This window comes from Drosophila subpulchrella, chromosome 3R (genome assembly GCF_014743375.2).
Source record: "Drosophila subpulchrella strain 33 F10 #4 breed RU33 chromosome 3R, RU_Dsub_v1.1 Primary Assembly, whole genome shotgun sequence".
In the NCBI taxonomy this organism is placed as follows: Eukaryota; Metazoa; Arthropoda; class Insecta; order Diptera; family Drosophilidae; genus Drosophila; species Drosophila subpulchrella.
The window spans coordinates 13,138,066-13,163,849 of NC_050609.1; the positions used below are offsets into that span (position 1 = coordinate 13,138,066).

General features: G+C 41.4%; 1 protein-coding gene across 1 annotated transcript in view; it reads right to left on the reverse strand.

Moving 5' to 3' along the window:
• Nucleotides 1–3,095: 3,095 nt before the first annotated feature.
• The window catches only part of LOC119563057 (dopamine receptor 2), a 32,139-nt gene continuing 9,450 nt past the window's right edge, over nt 3,096–25,784 (reverse strand). Inside the window, 3 exon segments of the mRNA XM_037876271.1 lie at nt 3,096–5,799; nt 14,463–14,544; nt 14,956–16,583. Coding sequence (XP_037732199.1) covers nt 4,915–5,799; nt 14,463–14,544; nt 14,956–16,382 — 2,394 coding nt within the window. The 5' untranslated portion in view covers nt 16,383–16,583 and the 3' untranslated portion in view covers nt 3,096–4,914.

Sequence of the window (25,784 nt, forward strand, 5' to 3'; positions counted from 1 at the left end):
CGCAACACAATGAAAGGGTCGTCCGGTCGCCTTTTTACAACAGGAAGGGAATGGCGCCTTTTACGACAAAAGGCAGTCAGCCAGGCAGCCATCCATCTCGTCATCCTCGAGCCGTTTTTCCTTGAGTTTCCCATTCCCGACCCATCAATTTCCCTTCGCTTTTCCGGACTGCGCCTTGCCGCAGTTCATCAATTTATTTAGCATTTTTATGACGCTCTGCTCCAGCAGAAATGTTTAGAGGGGCTATATTGATTTCATTAGCGGCTTTTAAGGGCCAATAAAGACAAAGGCAGAACACTAATTTCAGCCTGCATATTCAAGAAGCCTTCTCCGATTCTCGCTTACCAAAGGATTCGCATTAATAATTCATGTTTTAAATGCACGGCGTACGACATATTTTTTATTAAAGCAACGATTTTTCCAGCCCAAAAAAAAATGGTAAAACACACATTCCAAAAAAATTGGAAAAAGCAAAAGTAATCACGGGGTCGGAGGCAACTTTTTACTGCTCTTGGCAAATTTGAACACAACATTGTGACTTTTTAGCCTTTGCGGTTTTCCGATGTGGTAGTAAGTGAGTTTTGATTTCATTATGGCGTTCATTTGTCGCCATGTTTTACATCGATTTTTATGATGGTATTTCGGCTTGTTTAATGAGGGTTTTTAGTTTCATTATGGAGTGTGCATAGGAGGAAATATATTTTCATAGCTAGCCCGGAAATTAAAACTAATTTAATTATAGAATTATTTGATTGAGTGGGTAGTGATATGGAGGTACTATGCGATACTAGAGTATGGATTATAAAACTAAAAGCTTTAATAAATCTGGACTTTTCCTGACCATAGTTTGGATTTAATTACCCACAGATTGATATCTATAGAAATCTATACCAGGCCAACATAATAATTAAAGAAGTAATTTTTATCTAAACAATAGAATTAAAGTTGCTGGCCAAAAGACTAGACAATATTATTCTTGTGTAATTAAAGGCATTATAGGTCGGCGAAGCGGAAATGCCAGACAGCGATTTTGTAATTGCGTGTGTGTGTGTGGGAGGCAGCCACATACAAAAGACACAACCATAAATAGAATCCGATTCCAGAACATAAGCTGCCAGCAATAATCCAAACAACCGAATAAAATTCCCCCTTTCCTTGCCGTTTCTCCGGAGACGCGAATTTGACTTTGCCCAGCAACAAAGTCATCAAAACAATGATTGCAATACATATTTGGGGCAACACAATTTCGCCACCCAACTGGCTAAAGGATGTGGCGGAAGGACGAAGTGGCAGGACCTGAATAGAGCAGCGAACTCCAGTCGAAATGCCACGAAATACAAACCCAAATCGTGGGAGACAAACACGCATTTCGGTTCATTAACCAAACCCAACAAAAGGAAGAAAAAGGACGAGATAGTCGAGGAATGGGTATGGGAAAAATACTAGTAGCTAACGGAAACCAAATTACCAGCGAGCAAATAAAATGTCGTCGAGGGTTTGACGCAGCCTTCAACTCCAGTGATAAGCTTAAAGGGGGTAGAAAGGGCGGTGCAAAGGGCGCTTTGGGGGGCAAGGACCTCCCCGAAGGATGATCTCCGTTCGGAGCTTATTGTGTGCAGCTTGCAACGTTTCCTCTTTTTATTAGTTCCGCGCTTATCCAGCATTTTGGCAGTCGTTACTCGGCTGATTACGGGCGAGGACATGCTGCATCCACAACTGCGGATGTGCTATATATTTACTACATAAAACATCTGGAGAATGGAGCAGTAGCTGTATCTGTAGCGTTGATGTCCTGTAACCATCTTTCTACATTTTTACAACGCTCGCACAACAAAGTTCTGCGGGCAATCGAAGGTGTGGAAGTCGCAGATTGCCAACTGAAAGTAAAATTTAGCACTGAAAAAAAAATGAGATGATACATTAATAATCACTTTATTATTTAAAACAAACAGAATTTCATGCTAAATAGTGATTAAAAATGAAAAAGAAAGGTGGTGTACAGATATATATTGCGGTTAAATTTAAAATTTTTTTAGGGTCTTACAAACTTTAAAAAAGTATGATATAAACATGATTTAATATAAATGCATTTCACTAGGTGCCCATGACTTTTTCAAATATTCATTAAATCAAAAACCAAGCCAGAGAAGGTTAGACCATAGAAGGTCAAATGGAATTTAGTTGTGTTATCTATCTTCGATATTTTTTATCCTTTAATAGATTTTTAAAACATGTTTCATAACTTGAAATACATATTTTATTTAATCTGTTCTGTGAGCTACCTAATTTTGTACTCATTCGTATTTTTAACTTTCAGGATACATTTTTTTCAGTGAGCTTAATGGTGTTGCATAGTGCTTTGCAGCTGTATCTCCATCTGTTAGTCCCTATCTCCATTTGTATCTCTGGGTTCAACTGTGGGTCATTAGTGCGTTGGAGCTGCGTAGTTTTGCTCCGGTTTGCTCCGCTAGTTTCTTGTTCATTTTCTCATTAGTGAGTCAATACACGCAGCACGTTTTGTCCCCACATTGTTACTTCGGACACTTTCGCCAGGGGATGATGAGGTTGCTATCCTTTTGGTGGCACGACCTAAGGATACAAGGTTCCAAGGAAAGATAGAAAAAAAGGAGAAAATCAGACACACATGCAGCTGCCCCTGGAGTGTTGTTTAAGATGCGTTGCATCGCACTTTCGCACTTTGCTGACTGCAACTCTTGCAGCTGTCTATCCATCTTGGCCATATCCTTTTTTTCCCACTGACTGACTGACTGACATACTTACCCTCCCGAACCTCCTGAAGGGGCAAAGGGGTGGATGGGTTGCAGGGTGGCAGGGCCATGATCCGAAAATGTAAAGTGTAAACTTTTTGCCAGTTGTTTGCTGAACTGCCACTGCACTTTGTCTTCTTGCTTGGCTGGCCATCAGCCATCAAGTGTGGCAACTCATGGCATTTTCAGTCCCTGAAAACCATCCCTAAAAACCCATTCCCCCCCCCCAACCTGAAAGACCGCAAATCCGCAAAGATTCCCTTACTGCCCGAGCTGAAATTTAAATAAGACCAAGTCATCGTCGAGAGTTCTTTCTTAGTTGTCGCTTTTTAATCTCCTTGCGTAGTTGTATATGGTAGTTACAGTTACAGTATAGTACACTCAATATATAAATCTAAGTTTTGCCGTTTGCAGCTTAGCCTAAGATGCGTGGCAATCAATTGAGTTTGTCTTTCGGTTCTTGTTCTTTTGCTTATTTTTGCTTTCTTGCCAATCCTGCTCGGGAGCTTAAATATAATGCTTAAGGATAATGCATTTACATGTACACTTAGGACTAGACATGCATGCACACCGATACACAGACACAACGAGGACTCTATGAGCTATGTATGTCACTTATGCGCTACCATATTCAATATTAATAATTGCCATTTGTTTGCTTTTCCCGCTGCCTTTGTTTTCCATCTCGACTTGCCTTTCCATCATTTTCCATTTCGCTTTGTTTGTTTTGAAAACAATGAGCAACATTTTTCCGTTCTCCCCACAGGACGCCCCATGATTTGTTCCTACTCATCCACTAAACTGACGTCTCGCCATTGTTATTAGTTTTTCTCAACAGTTTTTGCTCCACCCAAAATCTCATTCGTGTCCTCAATTTATTTCCTGCTTTTCAGGACCTTGTGGGCGGGGAAAATCAATTCTAATTGCACACATTAATTATTGCAAAATCGGAATCGGATGAGCTTAGCCATCGTAAGCATACATGTAATATTACAGAATGGGTCGAAACCCTTTGAAGGATTAATTCATTAAGCTGCCACAATCAATTCTGCAAGTTTTGGCTGTGTGTGAAGCACATTTAACATTCACTCTATGTGTATTGCTATAAAGTTCAAAGAACGCAATGAAGAATGGGCCAAGGGTAATTATCTAAACAATTTGCCAGTGCTCCTTCAGTGATTTTGTACTTGAATCTACTACGAACTGGTTTTGAAGCCTGTTTGCCTGATTGTTCGAGTCCTTACTGAGGCTATGTTTAGTTGGTATAAATTCATATTGCACCCGTAGAGTTAATTTCAGTTAATAACAAACAAGTATCGAGTAACAGAAAGCTAGTTTGAGCGAGATAGGAGTAGTCAAAGATAAGCTATATACAGTTTCGCAAATTTATTGGGTTCGAGAGAGATAGTCAGGTACTTGGACAGGTTGAAGACGTAGCTTTCAATTCAATTGCTAGACGTTTGAGACATTTACAGAGCGGAATACATCTACATAATGGAAGATCTAAGATATGACAGCTAACAGTAACACTAATTCCCACTATGCAACCACCGCCTCCGGCTGAAACTGAAACCCAGTACTAATTAGGGGGCGATAAAGAAGGGGTTCCTTGTTGCATAGTGTTCTATCACCGATCAATAAGCTAATGAGTGACTAGGCGAGACTAGATTGCTATGTACACACTTCGGATGGGTCGATTTACAGGGAGGCAAAATAATGGACACTCCTAAGCCATTTCGAGTGAAACTTAATATTGGTAAAGCGATAATATTAGATTTTATAATTTAACAAAATAATTAATAGTTAATTGTATAGGTAGGTCCAAAAAAATATTATTTTTACATTTTTAACAGCTTATTTTAACAATCTAGCAATAAAGATAAAGTATATAATTTAATAACAAGTAGTATTATGAGTATTTTAAATGATATTTTTCTTAGTATAGTACAAAAATGATCTTAGCTTGGTTCTGGATCCTTAATGAAACCTTAAGAAATGATTGAATATACAGCAAAAATGGCTTAGAAGGGTCCAAAACTTTTTCCTTTCCCAGTATTTTCTATCGACTTTTCCTGATAAACACACCTATATGTTTGAATCTTAACACTAATGTCTGGGATTTGTATCTGCGTTTCTGGGGCTGAGTTTACTTGACCGAGGAGCTGGAGGAACTGGACACCTCCACCGGCTGGCTCTCCAGCTGGGGCGTGGTCTCCACCAGGGCGAGTCCGATGCTCTCGCTCTCGCTGTCGCTCACCTCCTCGTCGTCCTCCACGTCGCCCAAGGTGGTTATCTGGCTCTGGACACTGTGGCACTGCTCCAGGATCCTGTGGTGATTCGTCCTCATCTGCACCTGATCCTCGCCGGCATCGATGAGCGATGGGGCCGAGGTGGTGTCCGCTCCGCCAACGGTGCTAATGATGCCATTTGGCGAGCCCAGGGAGGCATTGGAGCTGCGCAAACGTTTCATGCCCGTCATGGGCATGAAGGACACATGGTGACCCGATGAGTTCGAGGGTCCCGGGGTCAAGGCCTTCAGGCTGGGGGCCAGGGGAGAAGTAGCCCCACTCACCGACCCACCTGCCCCACTCAATGTGGGTGGCACCGAGGCGATTGTCAGGGTGGACACCGATGTGGGTCGTCCTCCGGCTCCCAAATGCAGCGAACTGGCCGAGGCAGCCGCCACCGGAGGAGCACTGATCGTCACTATTGTCTTGGCCAGCGCACTATTGACCGCCGTGGTGGAGTTGTAGTCGCCGCGCAACTGCATCCCCGAGCTGCGGCGCCGGGAGCGATGGTGGTGGCGATGGAAGCTCTGGCATCTGGTGCAGGATCGCTGCGAGGACGAGGGCGTGGCGGTGCCGGAGGAGTGGTGCTGGTGGTGGGCGGACCGGGATCCGCCGCAGTTGCTGCCACCGCTGCAGGTGCTGCAACTGCTCAGCTGTCGTCACATGAGAGTCCTGTCGATCTGGTTCACCGAGTGGTAGCCGAAGGAGGTGGAGGCGGCCACCATTGCAGCGGCCACGTGGCACTGTTAGAGGAAGAGATTGAAAAACAGAAGGAAAATTAAAAAAAAAAAACGAAGAAATGAAAAGTATTTATTTTTAAATGAATAACAATAAATAAAATATTATAAAAGAGAGATATAAAATATTTATAATGAAATATTATTCAGGAAAATGGTAAAAAAAAAAAGAAATAGTAGTAAGAAAAAGGGTATACAAATGTATACCAAATTTATTAAGGAAATATGAGTAAGGAATTAAATATTTTAAGATATAATAAAACACCAAATAAGAATGCAATGTGAAAACAATAATACAATATTTTTAAAATTATAAAAAAGAAGCAGAACAAAAGTAAAATAATTTTCGCATTCAGTAAAGAAATAAAAAAGTTATAAACATCAAATAAAGTAAGTTACCAAGTATTCGTTAAGAATAGAGTAAAGTACAAAATAAGGTTTTAAATTCATAGCAATTACAAAAGAAATAGTACAGGAAAAAGTAGCGAAAACAAGAGAAAGCAACAATTAAAATCACAAAACAAGTCAAAAGAAAGCAAGAGCAGAAAAGGGTTGAAAAGTAGAGAGGCGAGAGAAAAGCGTTTAATTAACATTTTGTTGTCTTATTTCGTTTCGAGTGTTTGCATACAATTTGCAGGCAGTGTTTCCGGATAAATTTGGGTGTTTTTATTTTCTTTTCTTTCATTTTTTTTTTTTTTTTGTGAGTGAGTGTGGCTGTAAACAAAATTGCCGTTTCAACGCAGCAGCCGCAGCAACAACAAAGTGAAACGACAACAACAACAATGAACAGCCAGAGCAACAATAACAACAACACCAGGTGTGGGCGGGAAAAACTGAGGGGGCGGTAGAGCAACAACAACAACAGCAATAACAAGAGAGACGGAAAGTGTTGCGGCTTTCGCTGGCAGATTTCCCCTTGATTTTCTTCCATTTCACCCAGTCTTATTTCTTTTTTTCCTGGGGTGCAGTAAAAGTCAAAGCAAAATGCATGATTGAAAACAACAAAACAATGAACGTGGGGAAAAACTAGGAAAAGAGCAACAACAATCAGCCATAACAACAACAAAAGAGCGTGAAAATAGGAAAAGAAAAGCGGTAGCTGAAATTCCAATTTCTGGTTTTCAGAGAATTTTCAGTTACCATTTTTTTTTATTTTTTTGAGTAGGGCAAAGAATAATAACAGTAGCAACAACATTAACCAAATTTTTGTGAGTGTGCGTATGTGTGTGTTATTTTGGGGGTGAAAATTCCAAGGGCTCATATGGACTTTTCCTTGTTTGTTGCAAGAGGCTTCTTCTAACCTGATTTTCATTTTCCAGCCCCTTGCACTCCCTAAAAAATCCCATCATCTTTGGTTTGGCCAATTCAATTACGGGCTTACAGACGCCTCCTTCAGGTCGTATAAAATTCTAAAATCCCTCACCCATTTGCGTACATTTTGCATTGCGTATACGCCGAGTGGTCTGCTGTCCTTCGGAGGGCGGCCGCAATTAGCTTAAATAATTGAAGAGCCAGACCGAATGGCCCGCTTAGCAGACACCCCGGGCGTTCTGGGAAATTTGCAATTTTTATAGCCCCCCGGCGATCCCAAAAAAATAACAGCAGGGTTGGGGAAAGTCGAGAGCTGGCCAAATAATCACTTCTGCCAATTTGGTTTTAGCCATTTTGATGGGCATGCCAATGTTTTAAATTAAGATAAAGCCGATTATAAATGAAGTGTCATTGAACCAGTGTTTCTATTTTCTACCAATTTCTTTACCGTGTCCCCTGTTATCTAGAGTGTTATCTAGAGTTATTAAATCTTAAAGTACTTTTTTCATAACGTTTTAGTGACTCATAAGTCTGCCCAGGGGCTTGTCACCCAAAAAGTAATGGGACTTTCGTGTGATTCCGCCGAGAGGTCAATGACACCGGGAATTTCCAAGTGGGCTGTTTCGCGCACGAACTTGTCGCGACCACGCCTCTTTTGGTAATTTATTGCCTGGCACTCAATAACCCTCTTTGAGGTCCTGCGACCCCGACTTGGGTGGACCTCAAAGTTTCGCCAAAGGCTAAGCTTCCAAGGGCACCCTATCTTGGCGGCTTAACCGGTGACCTTGCGGGATGACAGCCACCAAATGCCCGATTTGGAATCCTACAAAAGGACATTACAAGTTACATGGCTGCCTACAAGAATTCCCACGGACTGGAACTCGGACTTCCGCTCCAGCGGCTCTGTCACATAATTATAAACGTTAATTTCACGTTCACAGTCAATTAGGGATAATTGATGTTTGCGCAACATTTGTGGTAAATTACATTTTGATGTTGGTCCTGCCCGGGAAATTAGCCATTATCGACTCTATATATTAGCTAGGTATATATATATATAAGGGTCCCTGATTAGTGTTTCGTTTAGTTCGCTCCAGTTCGTTTCAGTGGAATGAAATCAGTTTGATTAATCGGTTAAACAATTTCGTTTTCGAATTCAATTTAGCTTTGCCTGGCATAAATAGCACAAGGACTCGTCCAATAATTGATGCAATTAGCAGCGATTATAGCAGCAGCATTTTAGCATTAGCAGCCACAAGGAGCGAAATAGTGTATATATAAAGGATTGATTAAAGTACATGCTATTTTCCTTGCAGTTTTCGCCTGCTTTCGAGCTACTCGAAGGCCCCGAATCGAAGCAGTTCCGATGTGTTTGTGGGAGTTGGCCTCCGGCTGGCCAGTGGTTTCCTCTGCAAACAGTCAAAATCACAAATTCCTGGTTTACAAGCTTACAAATTTATGCTAAGCAGTCTCAGCTGCGAGTGTGTGCGGTTGCAGGATTTGTGGGTGAGTGGGTGAGTGGGCTTGGTCCTGGCTAGCTGGCATTTTCAATCAAAACATCTTGTTGCATTCAGGTGCACAGGGGAAAATTGGGAAACTCTCCGTTCTCTTTTTATATTAATGACTTTATTATTATCTTTGAAAAAAAATTATTTATTCTGGCTTATAAAAAGTATTTGTCAGTTAAGTTTAGATACCTGGAACTCTTAAAAGATATTAAAAGAAGTATTTTAATAAAAACATTAAAATGTGATATCTCTATATATAAAGGAAAGCAGTAAACATGAAGGGTATCACAACCCGTAAGAACTAGAGCTAAGGAGAGGTACAATTTTAAACTTATTTTCATGTTCGGTTTTTCCATATTTCCAATAACTTACAGAATCGGAACCTAAAATAGCACTTCTACATTCCATAACTTGAGTTATTGGATCCCGATTTAGACGTGGGATACCTCTTTGAGTTTGTGGTGAAATTCTCTAGAGATCTACATTCAAATTGTTCTTTTAATCAAGGGTCAAAATTTTAACCCATTTTCATGTTCGGTTTTTCCGTATTCCCAATGGATTGCAGTATCAGAACCCAAAAACTGCACTTCTAGAGTCCATAACTTGAGTTATTGGATCCCGACTTAGACGTGGGGTACCTCTTTTTGAGTTTGTGGTGAAATTCTCTAATGATCTAAATCAAATTTGTTCTTTTAATCGAGGGTCAACATTTTAGCTCATTTTCATGTTCGGTTTTTCCGAATTTCCAATGGATTTTAGTATCAGACCCCTAAAACTGCATTTCAAGATTCCATAACTTGAGTCACTGTATCCCACTGTATCCCGATTAAGACGTGGGATACCACTATGAGTTTGTAAATAAATTTTCTAATAATCTGTATTAAAATACTTATTTAAGTCGAAGGTTAAAATTTTAACCCAATTTTATGATCGGTTTTTAGTTGGAATATTATTTATTATATTTGAGTTGTAATATTAACTAAAGAGAGGTGGTTGAAACGTGACTACTTATACGGTGGGTATACACAATATATCATGACATTTTTAAATGTCATAATGAAATGCCATAAATAGCATCATTTTCGATATGTAAAGTACTGAGTGATTGACCTTTTTCCCGATTTTTCCGCATGTGCACGCTCACTGAAGATGCCAGTCGAAATGGTATGCAAATTGGCCCTGACAGGCAGAATGCGTGTGTATGTTTGGGTGGCTTGGGGTGGGGATGGAATCCTTTACGGCTCATTAGGACACCGAGTGGGCGGTCACAGTGGGCCTAAATGTCAGGCGGGCCACAGACGACAGTGGGCGATTAATCAGCGTGTTGAGTGTGCATGTAAAAGTGTGTGTGTGTGTGTTTGAGGGCGAGTGTTTGATGGCATTAAAATTGAACGAAACTCCTGTGAAGTTAATTTTTAAGTGTCGAAAAGGGCAGTCGACGTCCCACTGGCACACAGACAGCTGCAACTTGCGGCTGACCGCAATGTGCTTGAGGTGGCACAAAGATGGCCAACAGAGGGCCAGACTTTCGAGGGCGGAAATCGAGTGCTTTGGGGCTGGGAGTTAACCACACGTCTGCAATATCCTCATTTGACCCAAGTCCATTTCCATTTGCGACCAGGCAAATTGCGGCTGCCGGAAGTCGCCTCATTTGTCGGCCAAAGGGCAGAGTAAGGGTCCTTCCTGAGCGAAGGATTTGCAATAAATTAGACAAATCGCAAACAGTGCGACTTCTAAGGCTGAGTTTCGAAAAGGTTAACTGTTATTACCATTAAAAAGTAATCTTAGGATAAATCTTAGGTCAAATTTAATTGAATGTATACCACTGAGTTTAATTATGTACATTTTATAAATTTACTTTGCTTCTTAATTGTATCTGTCCAACGAGTCGTATACGTTATTTGCATTTGTTTAACTTGATTTTCCTTTTTTATTCCGTCTGACCATTTTTCATAGCTCCCTTGTGAATCATAAAGTTATTTCTATTCTCTTTTATTTAAATTAGAGATTTTTGAATAAACTTTCTATTAAATTAAGTGCTTTCATGTTGATTTATATTGGCTAGAAAGTTGGCTGGCAAAATGCTTTGCGACTGACAATAAAACTTACAAAGTGCATAAACTTTATCCTTTGATAATCCATTTACCCTTGTAGTTGTTCTCAAAACCCCTGAGCTTTAAATCCTGTAATGTTTTATTAAAGAACTGAACAGGGCATTTTATTCAAGTCACCTTTTGAGTATTGAACCTGAATTAAGGAATACCCGAGTTTGAATGCTTCGAGTGTGGACTCAGTCGTGCTCGAAACTTCACATCCGCGTTCTGCGAATGCCGCTTTCAATTGGCTGTGGAAACACTTGGCAAATAAATTGGCATGCTCTTGGGTGTAATTGATATGATGACAGACACATATCGCAAAAGAAAACCCCAAAATCCTAAAGGAGCGGATACGGAAAAGGCACGAGAATACACTCACACTCGCATCCGCATCCGCATCCTTATACCCACACACACATACGCACAAGACCACCAAGGCCAGGCACATATTGACTGTTGATTGCTGTAAATAACATTTTCATCAATACAATTACATATGGTATGTGCGAATGTGCGGGCTGTGTACGCTTATCGGCGTGGCGAAAATTGAGTTGGAAATTTTTAAGTGCAGAAAATGTTTATGGTTCACTTGATAACATTTCTCAAGTATCGAATGTGCGTGACTTCTTTGTGGGGAGTTTTTCGGGCTGGCTTCGGTTGAGAACTAGGGGTCTCCGGAAAAAAACTGCCTCAGATGGCGCCAAGAAAGGGTCAAAAGGCCGGCAACGTATAATTTTAAAAATAATAAACACCGAACTAAAAAGAGGAAACCCTTTCCTTTTGATCATAAAACACACAAAGATAAGCCACTTAAACTTTACACACATTTTATGCCCAACTAAAAAAATATAAAAGGAATATTTCTAGTACGGACTTCAAGGTACGTATTTTTGAAAAATATATAAAATAGTTCCAAGAAATGTTATATATTTAATAATAGTTTTCACTGGTTTAACCAATCGGAAAAACTTCAAAGTTTTTTTTGGATGATTTTAAAAATAATAGTAGAATCATAAAAAATAATCTAAAATAATAGTTGTTTAGTAAAAAGTAATAACCTTTTGATATATTTTTGATAAATTGGTGTACTTTTAATTCTAAATAAGGGTGCCAAAATGGTTTAGAATTCCTGTCTTTAAGCATCCTTAACAATAACTTTCCAGCTTTGACACCCAAGTTTCCGTATCTATTAAAGCCAATGCAGCCTATATTTAGGCCCTTTCATCTGCTTTCCTGAATCATATATACCGTTTTTCCTCTGCCGAAAGCGAGTATAAAAAGATCAACAAACACTTTGTGAGAGAGCGGGGCTTGTGTTTCGGTTTTTCCTTGTTTCGTCATTGTGTACACTGGGAAAATCTTTTGTGAGAGGCGACGACAACAGTAACAACAACATCGACAACAGGAGCAAGAACATGGAGAGCAAAAACAGCAACGGAAACGGTGACAAAAACGATGAAAGGACATTGTGTCCTGCAAGTGTGCAAGTGTGTGTGTGTGAGTGTGTGAGCTCGGAGACTTTGTGGAAACTTTCGATTTTCTTTTTTCTTTGTTTGTGCTCTTTTTTCAATTTTTTATTCAGCTTGTCTGTCACAACATACAAAAAACAACATCATCAAACGGAGAAGGGCTCAGGTGTTGGTGCCCAGGGATTTTTTTTGCGTGGGTGGACATCTTAGTTAGTGTCCCAGTGTGTGTGTGTGTGTGTGCTCTTGGGGGTGTGTGTGTGTGTGTACAGGTGCAACACATTCAACAGGTGCTTGAATCAGAGTCTGTTTTCGCATCGTGTTCTTTTGCGGCAAAGTAAGCAAGCCAAGAAAACATACACAAGGGGATGTTCCGGAAATTTCTAGAGGGCTTAAAAGTTAAGATCTTGTTAGTCCTAGAAAAATGTGTTAATATGATATTTTTAAGAATCCTTTTTCCTTAATTCTTTTTATTTTTTATTTTTATTTTTTTTAAATCAATATTTAATACTAAAGCCAGAAAGTCTTTTCAATCATAGTGATCTTTTTAATTTAAATTAAGTAAGTGAATACCTACAAATTTAAGAAACACATTTTTCATTGCATACTTTTCAGCACCCAAAAGTAGTTTTAAACTCTCCGAAGATTTCCAGAACACCCCGGAAAGAAACGGAAATAAGGACACAAACAACAATGCCATGGCCGAGTCAACAAACAGGAGTGAGTGAGAGGATGCTGAATCCGAAGAACGGAGACGGGATGCTCGTGTTTTTTTTCCCCCAGTTCTTTATGTGGGTGCCTTTGAAAGGACAACAGGACACACATTACAGACAGAGAGTGAGAGAAAGTCAGAGGACACAGACACCGACACAGAGTCACAAGTCGCTTACCTTGCCATTGACTTGCGGACAAATGGAGGGCTCTGGGGGGGCGGGGCGGCGCCTTAATCATTGTCAACTAAATCTACGCTAAACTATATGTAAGTCTGCTCGCAGGAGTTGTGTCGCACGTGCTGAATGCCGTGCAGCGAGCAGGTCGAGTAGCAGCGCCGTGTCGCGAATCTCTGCAAAATCAAGAACGCCGCCGGAATCACAATCAGCCTCAGGTTCGCCAGACAAGGCGATACTATACTATATATAGGGAATATGGGGTGTGTGATGGAGGGCCAGGGGGTTAAAGGTGTACCATAATGACTTTCCGTGATGACAGGAGCTATTTTGGGACAGGCCTCTTTTCCCAATACTGACACTTTAAGTGTTTTTGATAGGTTGAAAAATTACATGCCCTACAGTCAACTTGGAAAACTTTCTAAACAAACCAGTTTACAGAGCTCAAAATACAAATTTAGTATATATGAAACTATGTATTATATAAAAAATAACCTTTTCTTGTAATAAAAATGAATTTATTTATGGCTTATAGGTTGAACTTTTATCTTACTGCTTATGGAATAACTTATCCCTTATATATGCACATACAAATTATAACTCATACGCCCTGTTACCTAAAAATAATGTACTCTAATATGTTAATTAACTGCTAAAAGATTTAATTTTTTTAAGTGAAAATGCTATATTACCCTAATTAAATTGTATCTTCTATCTCTTAGTTTCTACACAAATTCGACTGTAGTCGCGAAACCAAACACGTGACTTCGGGGTAATTACTTAGAGACCCCATTGACAGTAATTCCCCGGGGCGGACGACAATGGATCTCTCCATCAGCAAACTTCAGGTGCAATGCTCTTATTCCACCCAACCCCCTGCCAAAACCACTCAGGTGCAGTCAGAGTTGCCAAACATTAGAAAATGATTCATTAAAATCACACAGAGGGTCGAGGGTCGAGGGCGGACAGGTTGAGTGATGCGCCACCCAGATGATTTATGCAGGGATTCGTAAATGCGAGGATGTCAGTGGGTGAGGATGAATCCGCAGCGGATGTCAGGAAGTTTTCATGGTTGTGTGCCATGTGTGAAAGGGGAAGTTGGGGGCAAATGTCAGTTTTTTTGCATATTCATTAAATTTCTAAATTAATTTTGCCGTTCGTTGAGTTTCATTTTGGGAGCATACAAAAAGGGAAAACGGCCGGCAGCACGTAATTCATGAAGGCGATTTCCATCAACTGGTTTTTGTTTTGCCCGCCAGAAAAGAGTGGATGCAACAACAACTCAGGCGAGTGGAAAATGCGGAAAATTGCCCAGTTTTCCAGTCCGTAAAAACGAGAAAGAGAATCAAATCGAATCGCCTGGCGGAGATGTGTAATCCTTCGGGGAATGGGGACACTCACCTGCGACTTTGAACGCATCGTGGGCTGGTACTTGCGGCGAATCTTCCGAGGACAGCACATGCACAGCAGTCGCACAAAGGCCCTGGAAAAAAGAAGAAAAATGGGAAAAGAAGCCAGTTAAAGTCGAGGAAGGGGGCAGTAAGGGGTTAAGCTCGGCATTCAAAAGCCACAAATACGCAGAAGCAAACAAGTATACCACATAAAATGGGTACTTTTAGTGGTATTAAGGGTTTCTTCAAGAGTAAACGGAAAATAAATATACTCGGTAAACCTTAAAAATAAATCTCAAAGCAAAGTACAAAGATGAAAATAATGGGTTTAAAGCGCTTCGATAAAAATGTTTTCATATACCCAAGATTATATATAGTTCCTTGAGAATCATAAATCAAGGAAAAATATATAGGTACATACGTATTAAAGGACATAGCTAAATCAATTTTTTGTGGCCATAATTTCTTTGCCTTACAGGATCCCCCATCAAAACTCGACTCACCTGCGGAAGTCCCTGCTCCAGCAGGCGTAGATCACAGGATTCATGCAGGAGTTGATCCAACCGAGCCAGGTGACGATTGCCGAGACGATCTCCTCGTGCTCGATGCACTCGACGCAGAACCCGGACAGCAGGTTGACCACGAAGAAGGGCAGCCAGCAGATGATGAACACGCCCATCACGATGCCCAGCGTCTTGGCCGCCTTCTTCTCCTTGGCGAACTTGGCCAGTTTCCTGGACAGCGAGAAGTTCTTGCCCATGTGTCGATGGCGGGCCAATCCATTGTTGTGCAGAGCGGATAGGGGCTCATCATCGGGTTCCTCGGGCGTGGAGGTCGTGGTTCCACCTCCATGATTGTGATGATGGTGGTGCGAATGGGAGTGCGAGTGGCTCATGGATCCTCCACCACCACCGCTTCCACCACCACCACCTCCTCCTCCTCCAGAAACCTGATTCGCTTGATCCCTGGTGGTGCCACCACGATGTATACGCAATGTGAGCTGCAGTTCCCCAGAGGCCATCAGCACCTGTTTGGTCCCAATCTTCAAGGACCTCGTTTGTATGACAGCCGCCCTGTAAATCCTACAATAGGTAAAGACCATCACCAGCAGCGGCAGGTAGAAGGATATCGTTGAGGAGAAGACCAGGTAACCCAAGTGCTCGGTGAAGGTGCACTTATAGGCCGGCATTTCGCCATCCCTCGCCGCCCGCCACCAAACGATGGCCGGAAAACTGATGGCACTGGAGCAGATCCACACGGCGGCTATCAGACCGGCGGCCCTCTTAACCGTCATCCTCATGGGATAGCTAAAGGGATCCGTTATGGCCCAGTAACGATCCAGCGAGATCACGCAGAGATTCAGTATGGAGGCGGTGCTGAAAAGCACATCCAGGGATCGCCAGATATCGCACCAATCCGTGCCAAAGAACCAGGTGTTCTCCAGGACCTCATAGAGCGCTGAGAAGGGCATCACCACGAGACCCACCAGGCAGTCGGCCACTGCCAAGCTGGTGATGAAATAGTTGGTGGCCGTGTGCAAGTATCGCTCCCGGATGACGGCCAAGATGACCAGGGAGTTGCCAAAGACGGTGGCGAAGGAGAACAGGAAGAGGAAGGCCAGCAGACCCACACGATCGTTGGGCAGGGCCTCCAGGAACTCGGAGAGATCGGGTTCCGGCGTGGTGGTGCCACCACTTGTCCCCACACTCGACGGTGTGCTCAAGGTGGTGGCATTCAGGACGACCTCCGTGCTCGTGGGCAGGCCATTGAAGTAGAGGTAGACGTCCTCGGAGATGTTGTAGCTGCCAAAGAGCTGAGGCGACGTGGGTGAGCGGATCTGGGTCTGATTGAGCCCCTCCATCCGGAGGAGGGCCAAAAGGGGGGCGACTGCGCCTCCTTCCGCTTCCGACGACCCATTGTCCTCCACCATTGCAACTCAGTGCTCAGTGCTCAGTGCTGTGTCGCTGCAGCTGACTGTTCCTGTTCCTGTTCCAATTTCCCCGGCAGTTCCTGGTCCTGTTCCTCCAGCTGCAGCTTCGGCTGATTTCCCTCAGACAGTCCGCGGCTGCCAGCCAAATTAATGAAGCGCATTTTCATGTCCTTGGCCAGGACTCGCCGCCGGGCTGCCAAGCTGTCGACAAAAGAGACGGAGAGGCTGGTGAACACAATGTAATCAGGACAAACTTAAGATAAAGTTAGGTTGTAACTCGTTTTATAGGGATTCAACATGAAATACAGATTAAATAAATGGTTAAGTAAGTCCATTTAAATTTTCATTTAACCCAATTTGTAAGTATTTTAAGCAATTTGAAACCTTTTTTAGAAAATGTTTTAAGTCTGAAAGATTGCTGGCCTATCTTTTAACTTTTACCATTTATATAAAGTTCATAAAACCAAAGCAATTTTTTAAGACTTACTTAACTTAATTATGTGTGTCTAATAGTCATCTGCACCGTATATAATATTCATATTTTCCAGTTGGTATCTTTGCATCAAAATATAGCCAGAACAATTTTTAATTAACAACTTGATGATGATCTCAGAAAATTACCTTTAGCACAGCTTAATATTAAGGTATTATTTCCCAAGATATACTTTCGATATTAATACCTAATAAAGTTCAGACCAAGTATAAAGAGCTTCATTTCCTTTGACTAAAACTTTTCGCCAGTCTAATGAAGCTATTGTAATTGAATCGCTCTCAGCGCGGGCTATAAATTTCATTCAATTAAAATGTTGACTCTCGCATCCACAGGTAACCGAGTTAAGCAAATTTCCCGCGCACAAAAGCTAAACAAACACATTAATTAGAGGATTTTTTGGGCTGCCTCGCCTGAAATCGGGAGGAACTCCACCTGCTGCTTGTGGCACCCAAAAGGTGCGCAATTAATTGGCAAGCAGACACGCCAGATGGAGGATTCTGCCAGGAGATGGAGGAAGTGGAGGTCCTGGAGGAGGCGAGTGCCACACAAATAAACAAATTAAATTACATTTCGAGTGCCAGGGTTGGCAGGAAGTCAAGCGTGCGACCACTGCGAACTTGAACTCCGGTCGCAGGACGAAGGACGAGGGACGACGGATGACTAAGTGGATGCTGCCTTTGTCAACGGAATTTGACAGAGGAAGTCAACAACTGTGGAGCGCATTATTCAAGAGTCCTGGCTGCGAGGAGTTCTGTCGGCGCGAGTTGATTGCTAAGCTCCGTACTTAATGTAAACAGTCGGCGACTGTGTCTCCAGCTTGGATTGCACTGGCTACTTATTGCCAGATCCTGGCTGCATTAAGGTCCTTGGAGCCTTGCAGCACATCTGTCATTGGCACTCCTCGCCCCAAAAGGTCCCGTTCAGCAGAACGAATTTCGGGTCGGTTTAATCGAAGCGATGAAGATGGAAGCCGAACAACCATGGTCAGTGGATTGGGAATTAGGTACTGGTACCTGTTTCACTCTGAATGTGCACCAATCAGTGAAAGTTCAGGAAGGCATGGCTTCCAGATTGCATTTTGTTCTTCCAATTTGCAGCTACTCAGTTAGAAATTCGTAACGAAAATGCTTCAAAAGGGTTATTTAAGGCGAGGGCACTGAGAATTATTTTCAATAACTGCCCCTAACATCCTAGCAATTAGCTCATCTTAATTTTAATGCAAAAACATGACTTCGGAAAGCTGTTTAATTCGAGCATTATATCAAATATGTTTTCTCTTTTGATTGACAAGGAGTATAAGTAAAACTCCTTTCGATGATTTTGCGTATAATGTCTCATGAGTGTCCAATTAACTTACGTTGAAGTCTTTGAATCCCCAAAACTTCCTTCACCTGGTGACGATGCACAATTATGTGGCAATTTGTTTTCATATTTTTTGGCCTCCCCATCACGGTCTTAATTTGGTCTTTAAAAACAGGGCTTAATTTACAAATTAGTCCGCCTTTCATCCGGTCCATATCATTTGTAACTTAGTTAGGTTTGGGCTGTTGTTCTCGATTATCACCTGTCATCGTCAGGCGGGGAATAAGAACTGGATATGGTCTGTAGCCAATCGAGCGGAGGAGGACGAAGGACTCAGGACTCAGGACTCAGGACTCAGGACTCAGGACTCGTGCCTCCTGCCTGCTGCCTCCACATCCTGGTTGCTCATTTCCGGGTCGCGTATGCCATAAATTTAGCTGCCTGCTGTTGCTGGCTTATCTCGACCCCCAACTCCTGCCCCTCTATAAACTGGGTCCAGAACAGAACCGAACCGAGCTGAACACAGAACTTGAGCCCAACCTGACACGTTTATGGTTTATGTTTTCCTTAGCCACATTGCAGAAACGGCTGAAACAGCAGAAGCAGCGTCTTGCCTGCGTTTTTTGTTCAGCTGCTTAGCACAATTTCCTGGCACATTTCTCACTGGCCTCGGCTAAAAAAGCAAACATTTTTTTCACTTACTCGACCGCCTGATGAGGCTGTTGATGTGCAGTAAGTCAAAATGCGAGCACGGGGCTAGGGAGTTGGCATAAAAACAAGGCAACCAAATGAGAAACACGAAAAACATGTGTGCACTGGGAAAAAAAATACAACAAAATTATTTCGGATTAAAAAAATTACTTATGAAAAGATGAATTTCGTTTATTTTTAATCTTTAAAAACAGAAACTGACACCTAGTTTTTCTCATATGACCAATATTTTTCCTTAAGTCCTATAAATTTATGGAATGATTTCTCATCCTCATGTTAAACTCAAACGATAAATTCAATTCAATCTCTTTGTTTCAAATCTAGCTTTTGGGTAACATGGAGATCCGAAAACGGACATAGAGCTTAAACTAAAAGTATATATTAAGCTAAAATGTTCAATTCGATTTATAGCTTTAAGCCCGACTGTTGGTTTAACTTGAGGACGAGAAAAAGGAATTTGGTATAATAATATATGTTTGAAAAATAGTTAATAGTTAACATAAGAACAAACAAGGGCATGTATAATAACAAAACAAATATTAAGTTTAAATCAAAGCATTTAAAACAGTTTAATTTTCTCCGTGTAGAAGAAATTCATATGAACAAGTGGGCGGTGCCCTGCAGCTTTCAGGGGTTTTCTCTTTATTTTTTGTGTCTGGGCCGAGAAATTTAATTGAGGCAACCTTTAAGGTTGCTGCTAAAAGCTGGCCAAAGCTGGCCGAAAGCCAAGTCTGGGCTCTATGCAAAATGCTTTCGACCAGGCCAGCAATTTGTATATGTGTGAAAAACCTTTTGACCCTTTTCAGTTTTCAACCGGCTAACTGGTGTGCGTGCGTGGCTGCAAAAGGGCAGCGGGATGGAAATGGTTAAGTCATTGAATGGCCTCATGAAAGTTAAGCAAACGCCTGGCCCGCATTTATATGCGGGTATAGCCGGCGATAGATTTCCAGGAAAAGCGGTCGGGAAAATCGTGCCCAGCATGATTGCGAAAATTCAGTTAGTTGTTAATTTCCAACATGAATTTCATAAGCTCCCACAGTACAGAGTATTTCAATTGCGAGGACCCTAGGGTCCTCTGTCGCTGGCCCCAAAAATTAATTCCCTGCAATGGCGTATTGTCTACGCCACACAATTGAAATTGATTCGGAATGCAGCATAGAATCACACCAAAACACAACATAACATTTTAGATTCAGCCACAGAAAATTGTAGCTGGCTCTCATGGCCAAATGGCCTAATGTTTGGCATGTATCTCGGTTTCTGTTTCTATTGCTGTTTCTGTGACAGCTGCAATAACAGTCTTTGAATTTAAATTGAAGTCAAGAAAACCGAATAGGCAATTCCCCCGTTCGGCAGACATTCAATAAAGCCGCCGGCCATTTGTTGAATTTTTATGCGAACCGTAATTATATGAAGCGATTTTCAATGTCGCATTGTTGCCTATTGAATTATTAAAACTTGCGAGACGAGTCGATGTGTTTATTGAAATTGCCAGCCAACTGGCACCCAAAAAGCTTAGGGATATGGGAAAGTTCGGGGGCCAGCAACAACTACAGTCCAACTTCTCGACCTTGAACTTCTTCAAATTGAATTTTTTACGGAGCTCAGCAACTTTTTTGTTTCGCACCTACATATAATTCAATTTACTGGAAGAAGTTTCAGGATTTCTATATTTTTATAATGGTTTTGATATTATGTTCTTAACTTGCAATAAACTTTAACAAACTATACCAATTTAATTAAAATAAAAAATATAGGTATTACATTTCTTGGAACTGGAAAACACTTAAATATTCTTCATATCAATATATAAACCTGAAATTAATAAAAAAAATGTAGGTATTAAATTTTGCCGAACTGGAATACATTATTATTAAGTATTTAAATATTCCCTATCAAAATAATACTTTTTTTTTAACTCTTGGCTTATTAAACAGCTTATTTTCAAATTGGAATATACCTGATAGCAGACCACACAAAAGAAGTTTGCCTGTATTTCCGGTAGGTTCCTGTTGTTGCTAGAGCTGCCCCTCTAAGTAGGCAACACCATTTTTACGGCCCCATGAAGCACTCCCCTGATGTCAAGTGATATGCCCGACTTTGAGTGCCACGCCCCCCTCGGAAAAGAGGCCTAATGCCAGAATTTATTTGTGCCGCTGTCATTGTTGTATCATGTCGATAAGAGGAGGCCGTCGAGCAGTGACATGTGCATATAATGTAGGTGGCACTGAGACTGGTATTGGGATCCCAACATCCATTAATTCCCTGCACTATCGCTGAATTGGAATCGCATGGCGGATAGACGAGCAAAGCCCCGGTGACATTGAACAACCTTTTCTTTTTGCGGAGCCCTCGTATTCAAATTAACTCGATGGTGAGCTGGATAGACTGCTATCTCGGGTCCCAAAGTATCGGTGGCACCCACTCAGGAGCTGAGCGATAAATCGCCGCCTAAAATCTTCCAAATTGCTCCCCGAGCGTTTTTTGGCGTTTTCGGGGATTTTCGGTTTTTGTTTTCTTTTTCTTTTTTTGTCAGGTGGGTAAACCAAGCGAAACAAAGTGAACCGTTCGAGTGGCTCCCCACTGGCGTCCAAATCTTTGACAATCTTAATGCGAATCCAAGTCAAACACACGCACGGGGAAAATCGGTGGGGGAAAGCGCCGCTTTTCCGACTAACCCGAGCGAGGCGAGGCACTAAAACGACGGTAAATACGGCGAGTTAAGGACTAAGGATTCATTGAGTCAGTTGGGTTCCGTTTTGGTTGGGTCCACAAATGAAATTTAATCACGCGCGTGGCGAAAGCGCTCTGCCATTCAAAGCGCCGATGTTTGCTTTATTTTCGGCTTTGCAACTTGTGGGCCCCCGATTTGATAATGCCTTCTATATCTGGAGAGCCCTGAACCCAGAACCCAGAACCCAGAACCCGGTTCCCCTCGGTGCCTGGGCTGCTTAATTATGTCACAAATATTTACACCGGTGGCAGAGTGTCATGGCACGCAAGGAATCTAGTCGGGGCAAACAGAAATCAAACGAAAGACCGGGCTGGGGAGTCCATTGTTTCTCGGATACATAGAGTATACTATATATATACAGAGTTTTTTGTTCGCTATTCGAGGCAATCAAGGACGAATAAGGATGGCGGGTTGGTGGGCATGAAAGTGGATTCCGTGATAATGGCTGGCATTAATTTGCGGCTCGCACAGACAGCTCGTGAGACGGAATCGACAGCCCAAACTTTGGCCCTCAGGATTGGCACCCCGAGCTAAAAGCGCCGGCAGGGAAAACACGAAAATTATCCTTTTCATTCTGCACTGGAAAAATATAAATGACTTAAAAACCAATAAAAACGGGGCCATTTCATGAGAATTATACCCAACTACAGGATAACTATTATCCATCTGACTAAAGTTTAAAATATTATTGAGCTTTAATATTGAAATATCCCTGTAGCCATTTTTATTTACTTTAATTTTATTGTGTTAAATTCAAAATGTAGTTAGTAGTACCACTAGACGTATACGTATTACACAAAATACGGCTAATTAATCAGAATGCTTATAAGAATTTAACTCATCAATTTATTAGTACCACTTGATGTATTTGTAATTTACAAAAGAATGAAAATTAGGCAGGACTTTAATAAATTCACTAAACATTTTAGTGCTCAACGACCACGAAAAATGCCTACCAAACGAATTTCGATCGACTTTATTTTATCGCCCAGGCCCTGGAGATTCTTCGAGTGTGGGATCCTCTTCCTTTCTCGGCTGTTATTGTTGCGGAAATACCTTTGGCATGTTAAAAGTTATTGCCAACTCCGGCGCACTCACACATGCTCCGGGCCAGAGACACATTTAACGCGCTTGTCACGCAATGAATAATGATTGGACAGGACGACAAGCGGCAAGGACAAATACGACAACTACAGCGAACTCTTCGCCAAACAACAAGGTGAATGACAACGGCAACATTCAGGACATTCAGGATACATCGGCTGGAGGCAGCAATGTTACTTATGCCAACGTCTGCCTGCTGTCAGTGAGCCAATCGAGCATCGGGCATTACTTTAAGTGGCATATTGCTCATGCGACATGTGGTCCCCTCCGGTTCAGAGCCATCAGCATCCTGCCACCCTTTGCTCCCCAGTGTGTCGTGATTAATAATTAAATATTGTCACAAATTGGAAGTGGGTCAGGACCTGGGATCTGTGTGTGCACAGGGAAAAATCAGACGGCAAGTGTATTATTTATGCTACATTTTTTATTAAGAATTTAGAGATGTTTGCAATTCTCATTAAATATTTAGTAGAATACCCATGTAAAAAGGTAGCTTCAAAATGATATATCATTTATGTATATATCATATCTCCCTTTAAGTTCAAATGTCATGCTGAAATGCCAGTTATTTCGATTTGCGAAACAAGCCCCCCTGATGACCAATTTCGCTTGAAGTTTTCCCCCTGCGATTTCCGACTTCCGCCCTCGTCCTTCGTCCTTTTTTTCCAGACAAATCAAGTTACCCAGCGGACATGCGGCGAACACACGGAGTGTCCTGGCAGTCCTGACAACCATGTCAGCCGCGGAATGTAAAGCGAAATGTGAAGAATTCAGCTAAAAACCAACATGACGTCATCCGAGCAAAAAAAAAACGCCAACTAATCCAAATCTCGTGAGCTGAGCACACATGAGCGAATCATTTGACCAAATATTTGCATAATTCGAAATCAATACCTCGCCCATAAGGCCCACCCCGAACGACCTGAGTTTTCGGGTTCATCGCATACGGATTATGATTAATTTGTTGCAGTCGGCAGATGAAACGTTTACGGGCTTTCAGTGAGTTTTCCGCCGCTCTCGTATTCTGTTTGCCTTTCCGGTTTTTTTCCCCGGAAAAGCGGAAAACTAACGAACTCCAACTGGAAATAGGAACCCTCTCAACTTCTGCTCCAGTGACTGCCAGGATATAGGTTCACTTTCATTTCATCGTCTCAGGACGCACGCACGAACTCGTTTCATTGGGACCCAGAGGACATATTTAAAGTTAGTTTTTGATGAGTTGGCATGAGTTTTATTAGCGGCGCCCAAAGTTTCCCTTTGACGCAGCTCTTCACATGCCGAATGAGGCGGCTCGATAAGCATCGCTCTCCTAAAGGCCATGGGGCCATAAATTAAAAATGTATCACATCACATGAATGAATGGTGAACTGAGGGGAAATGGGGATGGGAATCCGGCGTTGGGATTATCCCTTCCGATTACCAAAACTTAATGGGTTTTGCATAATTTTCGGGGGCGATTCGCGCCGGCAATGAATTCCAGTCACATGACCGCAAGAGATATGTATGTGCCAGCGCTGCCTAATATGATAATAACATAAAGAACTCTGTCAGCGGATCCTCGAGCAAACATGAGCAAATTACAAATCGTCCGCACACGCCGACCGCATCCCCAATTTCCAGTTCCAATAATGAAACCGAATCCGCATCGGGGTTCCTAACAGTGTTGGTTGATAAGGCCCAAGTTAGACCCAAGTTCTTTAATGAAATGGGGAAAAAGCTAACAATACTTTAAAAGAGCCAACTAATAAAAGTATTTTCATATAATTCTTTTTATTATAATATCATATAATAATGACAATATTTTACCTATCATATCAATAAACATTAACCATATTAACCATCTATAATTCTAAAGTATTTCTGTAATGTTTTTAATTTTATTTTAAATCAAGAAAATATATCTTACGAAAGTCATACTTAAGATTTCTTAAAGAAGACTTTATAATAATATAATATCATTTTAACATTTAAGTACAATATTTCAGATTATTAAAAATCTATTGCTTAAATAGCTAATAAATTCCCAGAATTTTTTATATTCAATTTCTCCATTTATTATTGGCCGGAAAATATCCAAATTGGCTCCACAGCTCCCCACTGTCCCTCGAAAAACTCCCAAATGGCCTCGGCACGTGTGACTGTGAAACAATTTCAGTTGCAGCCCGGATAATTTCGATATAATAACAAGATGCCAAAAGTCACGTCGTTAGGGGGCGTGGCCAACGCCTCCAAGGATGAGTGAAAGGGAATTCATCAGCGGTCCTGTCAAAGACGAGCTGAAATATTGACTGCTGGAAAGCAGATAAGGACGAAGGCGAAAGCGACAAAGACAAAGGACACAAGGAGTTGCCTGGGGCAGATGAATATAGAAAGACAATGACTGCGACTACATTACTTTTCTTTCACTTTCTCTTTTCTTTTGCCCCTCCAATATCACCATTTATCGACTGCTCCTAATGGCCACGCAAAACGGCCACTTATAGTTTTATTAGGGGGCTCGTATCAATTTTGATTTGCTGGCTGTCGGGAAAAAACAATTTTCTACGAATAATTTGCCAGCCATATCAGCGAGGGCGAGTGCGTTGGTATATCAATTTACTATTTCAGGGTACTGAGAAAAAATATGGTCTGTAACTACAAATATTGTAACTCAAACTGCTGGATAAGATGAAAAAAATAATACCAAATACAAAAGTAAAAAATGAAAAACAAATACATTTCTTAAACCTTATTTCTTATACTTTTTTTCACATTTATAATCTAACAATGTTTACTTTTCTTCTTATTATTTAGCAATATTCAATAATAGTTATACAAACGAATTTAATGATGTTTAATACATGTTAATTAATTTTATAATAAATATTTTATGACCTAGAATTTTTATAGTACTTGCATTTACTATTTTCTTGTAAATAATTTAAAACACTATATTTATATTGTATTTTTAGTGTACTTTAACCAACATGATTTACACAATAAATGTCATGCTGGGGTTCTAGCTGCGGCCACTGAGCACGCAAGTCCTGTCGGCACATAATGCACTTGGTCGGATTTA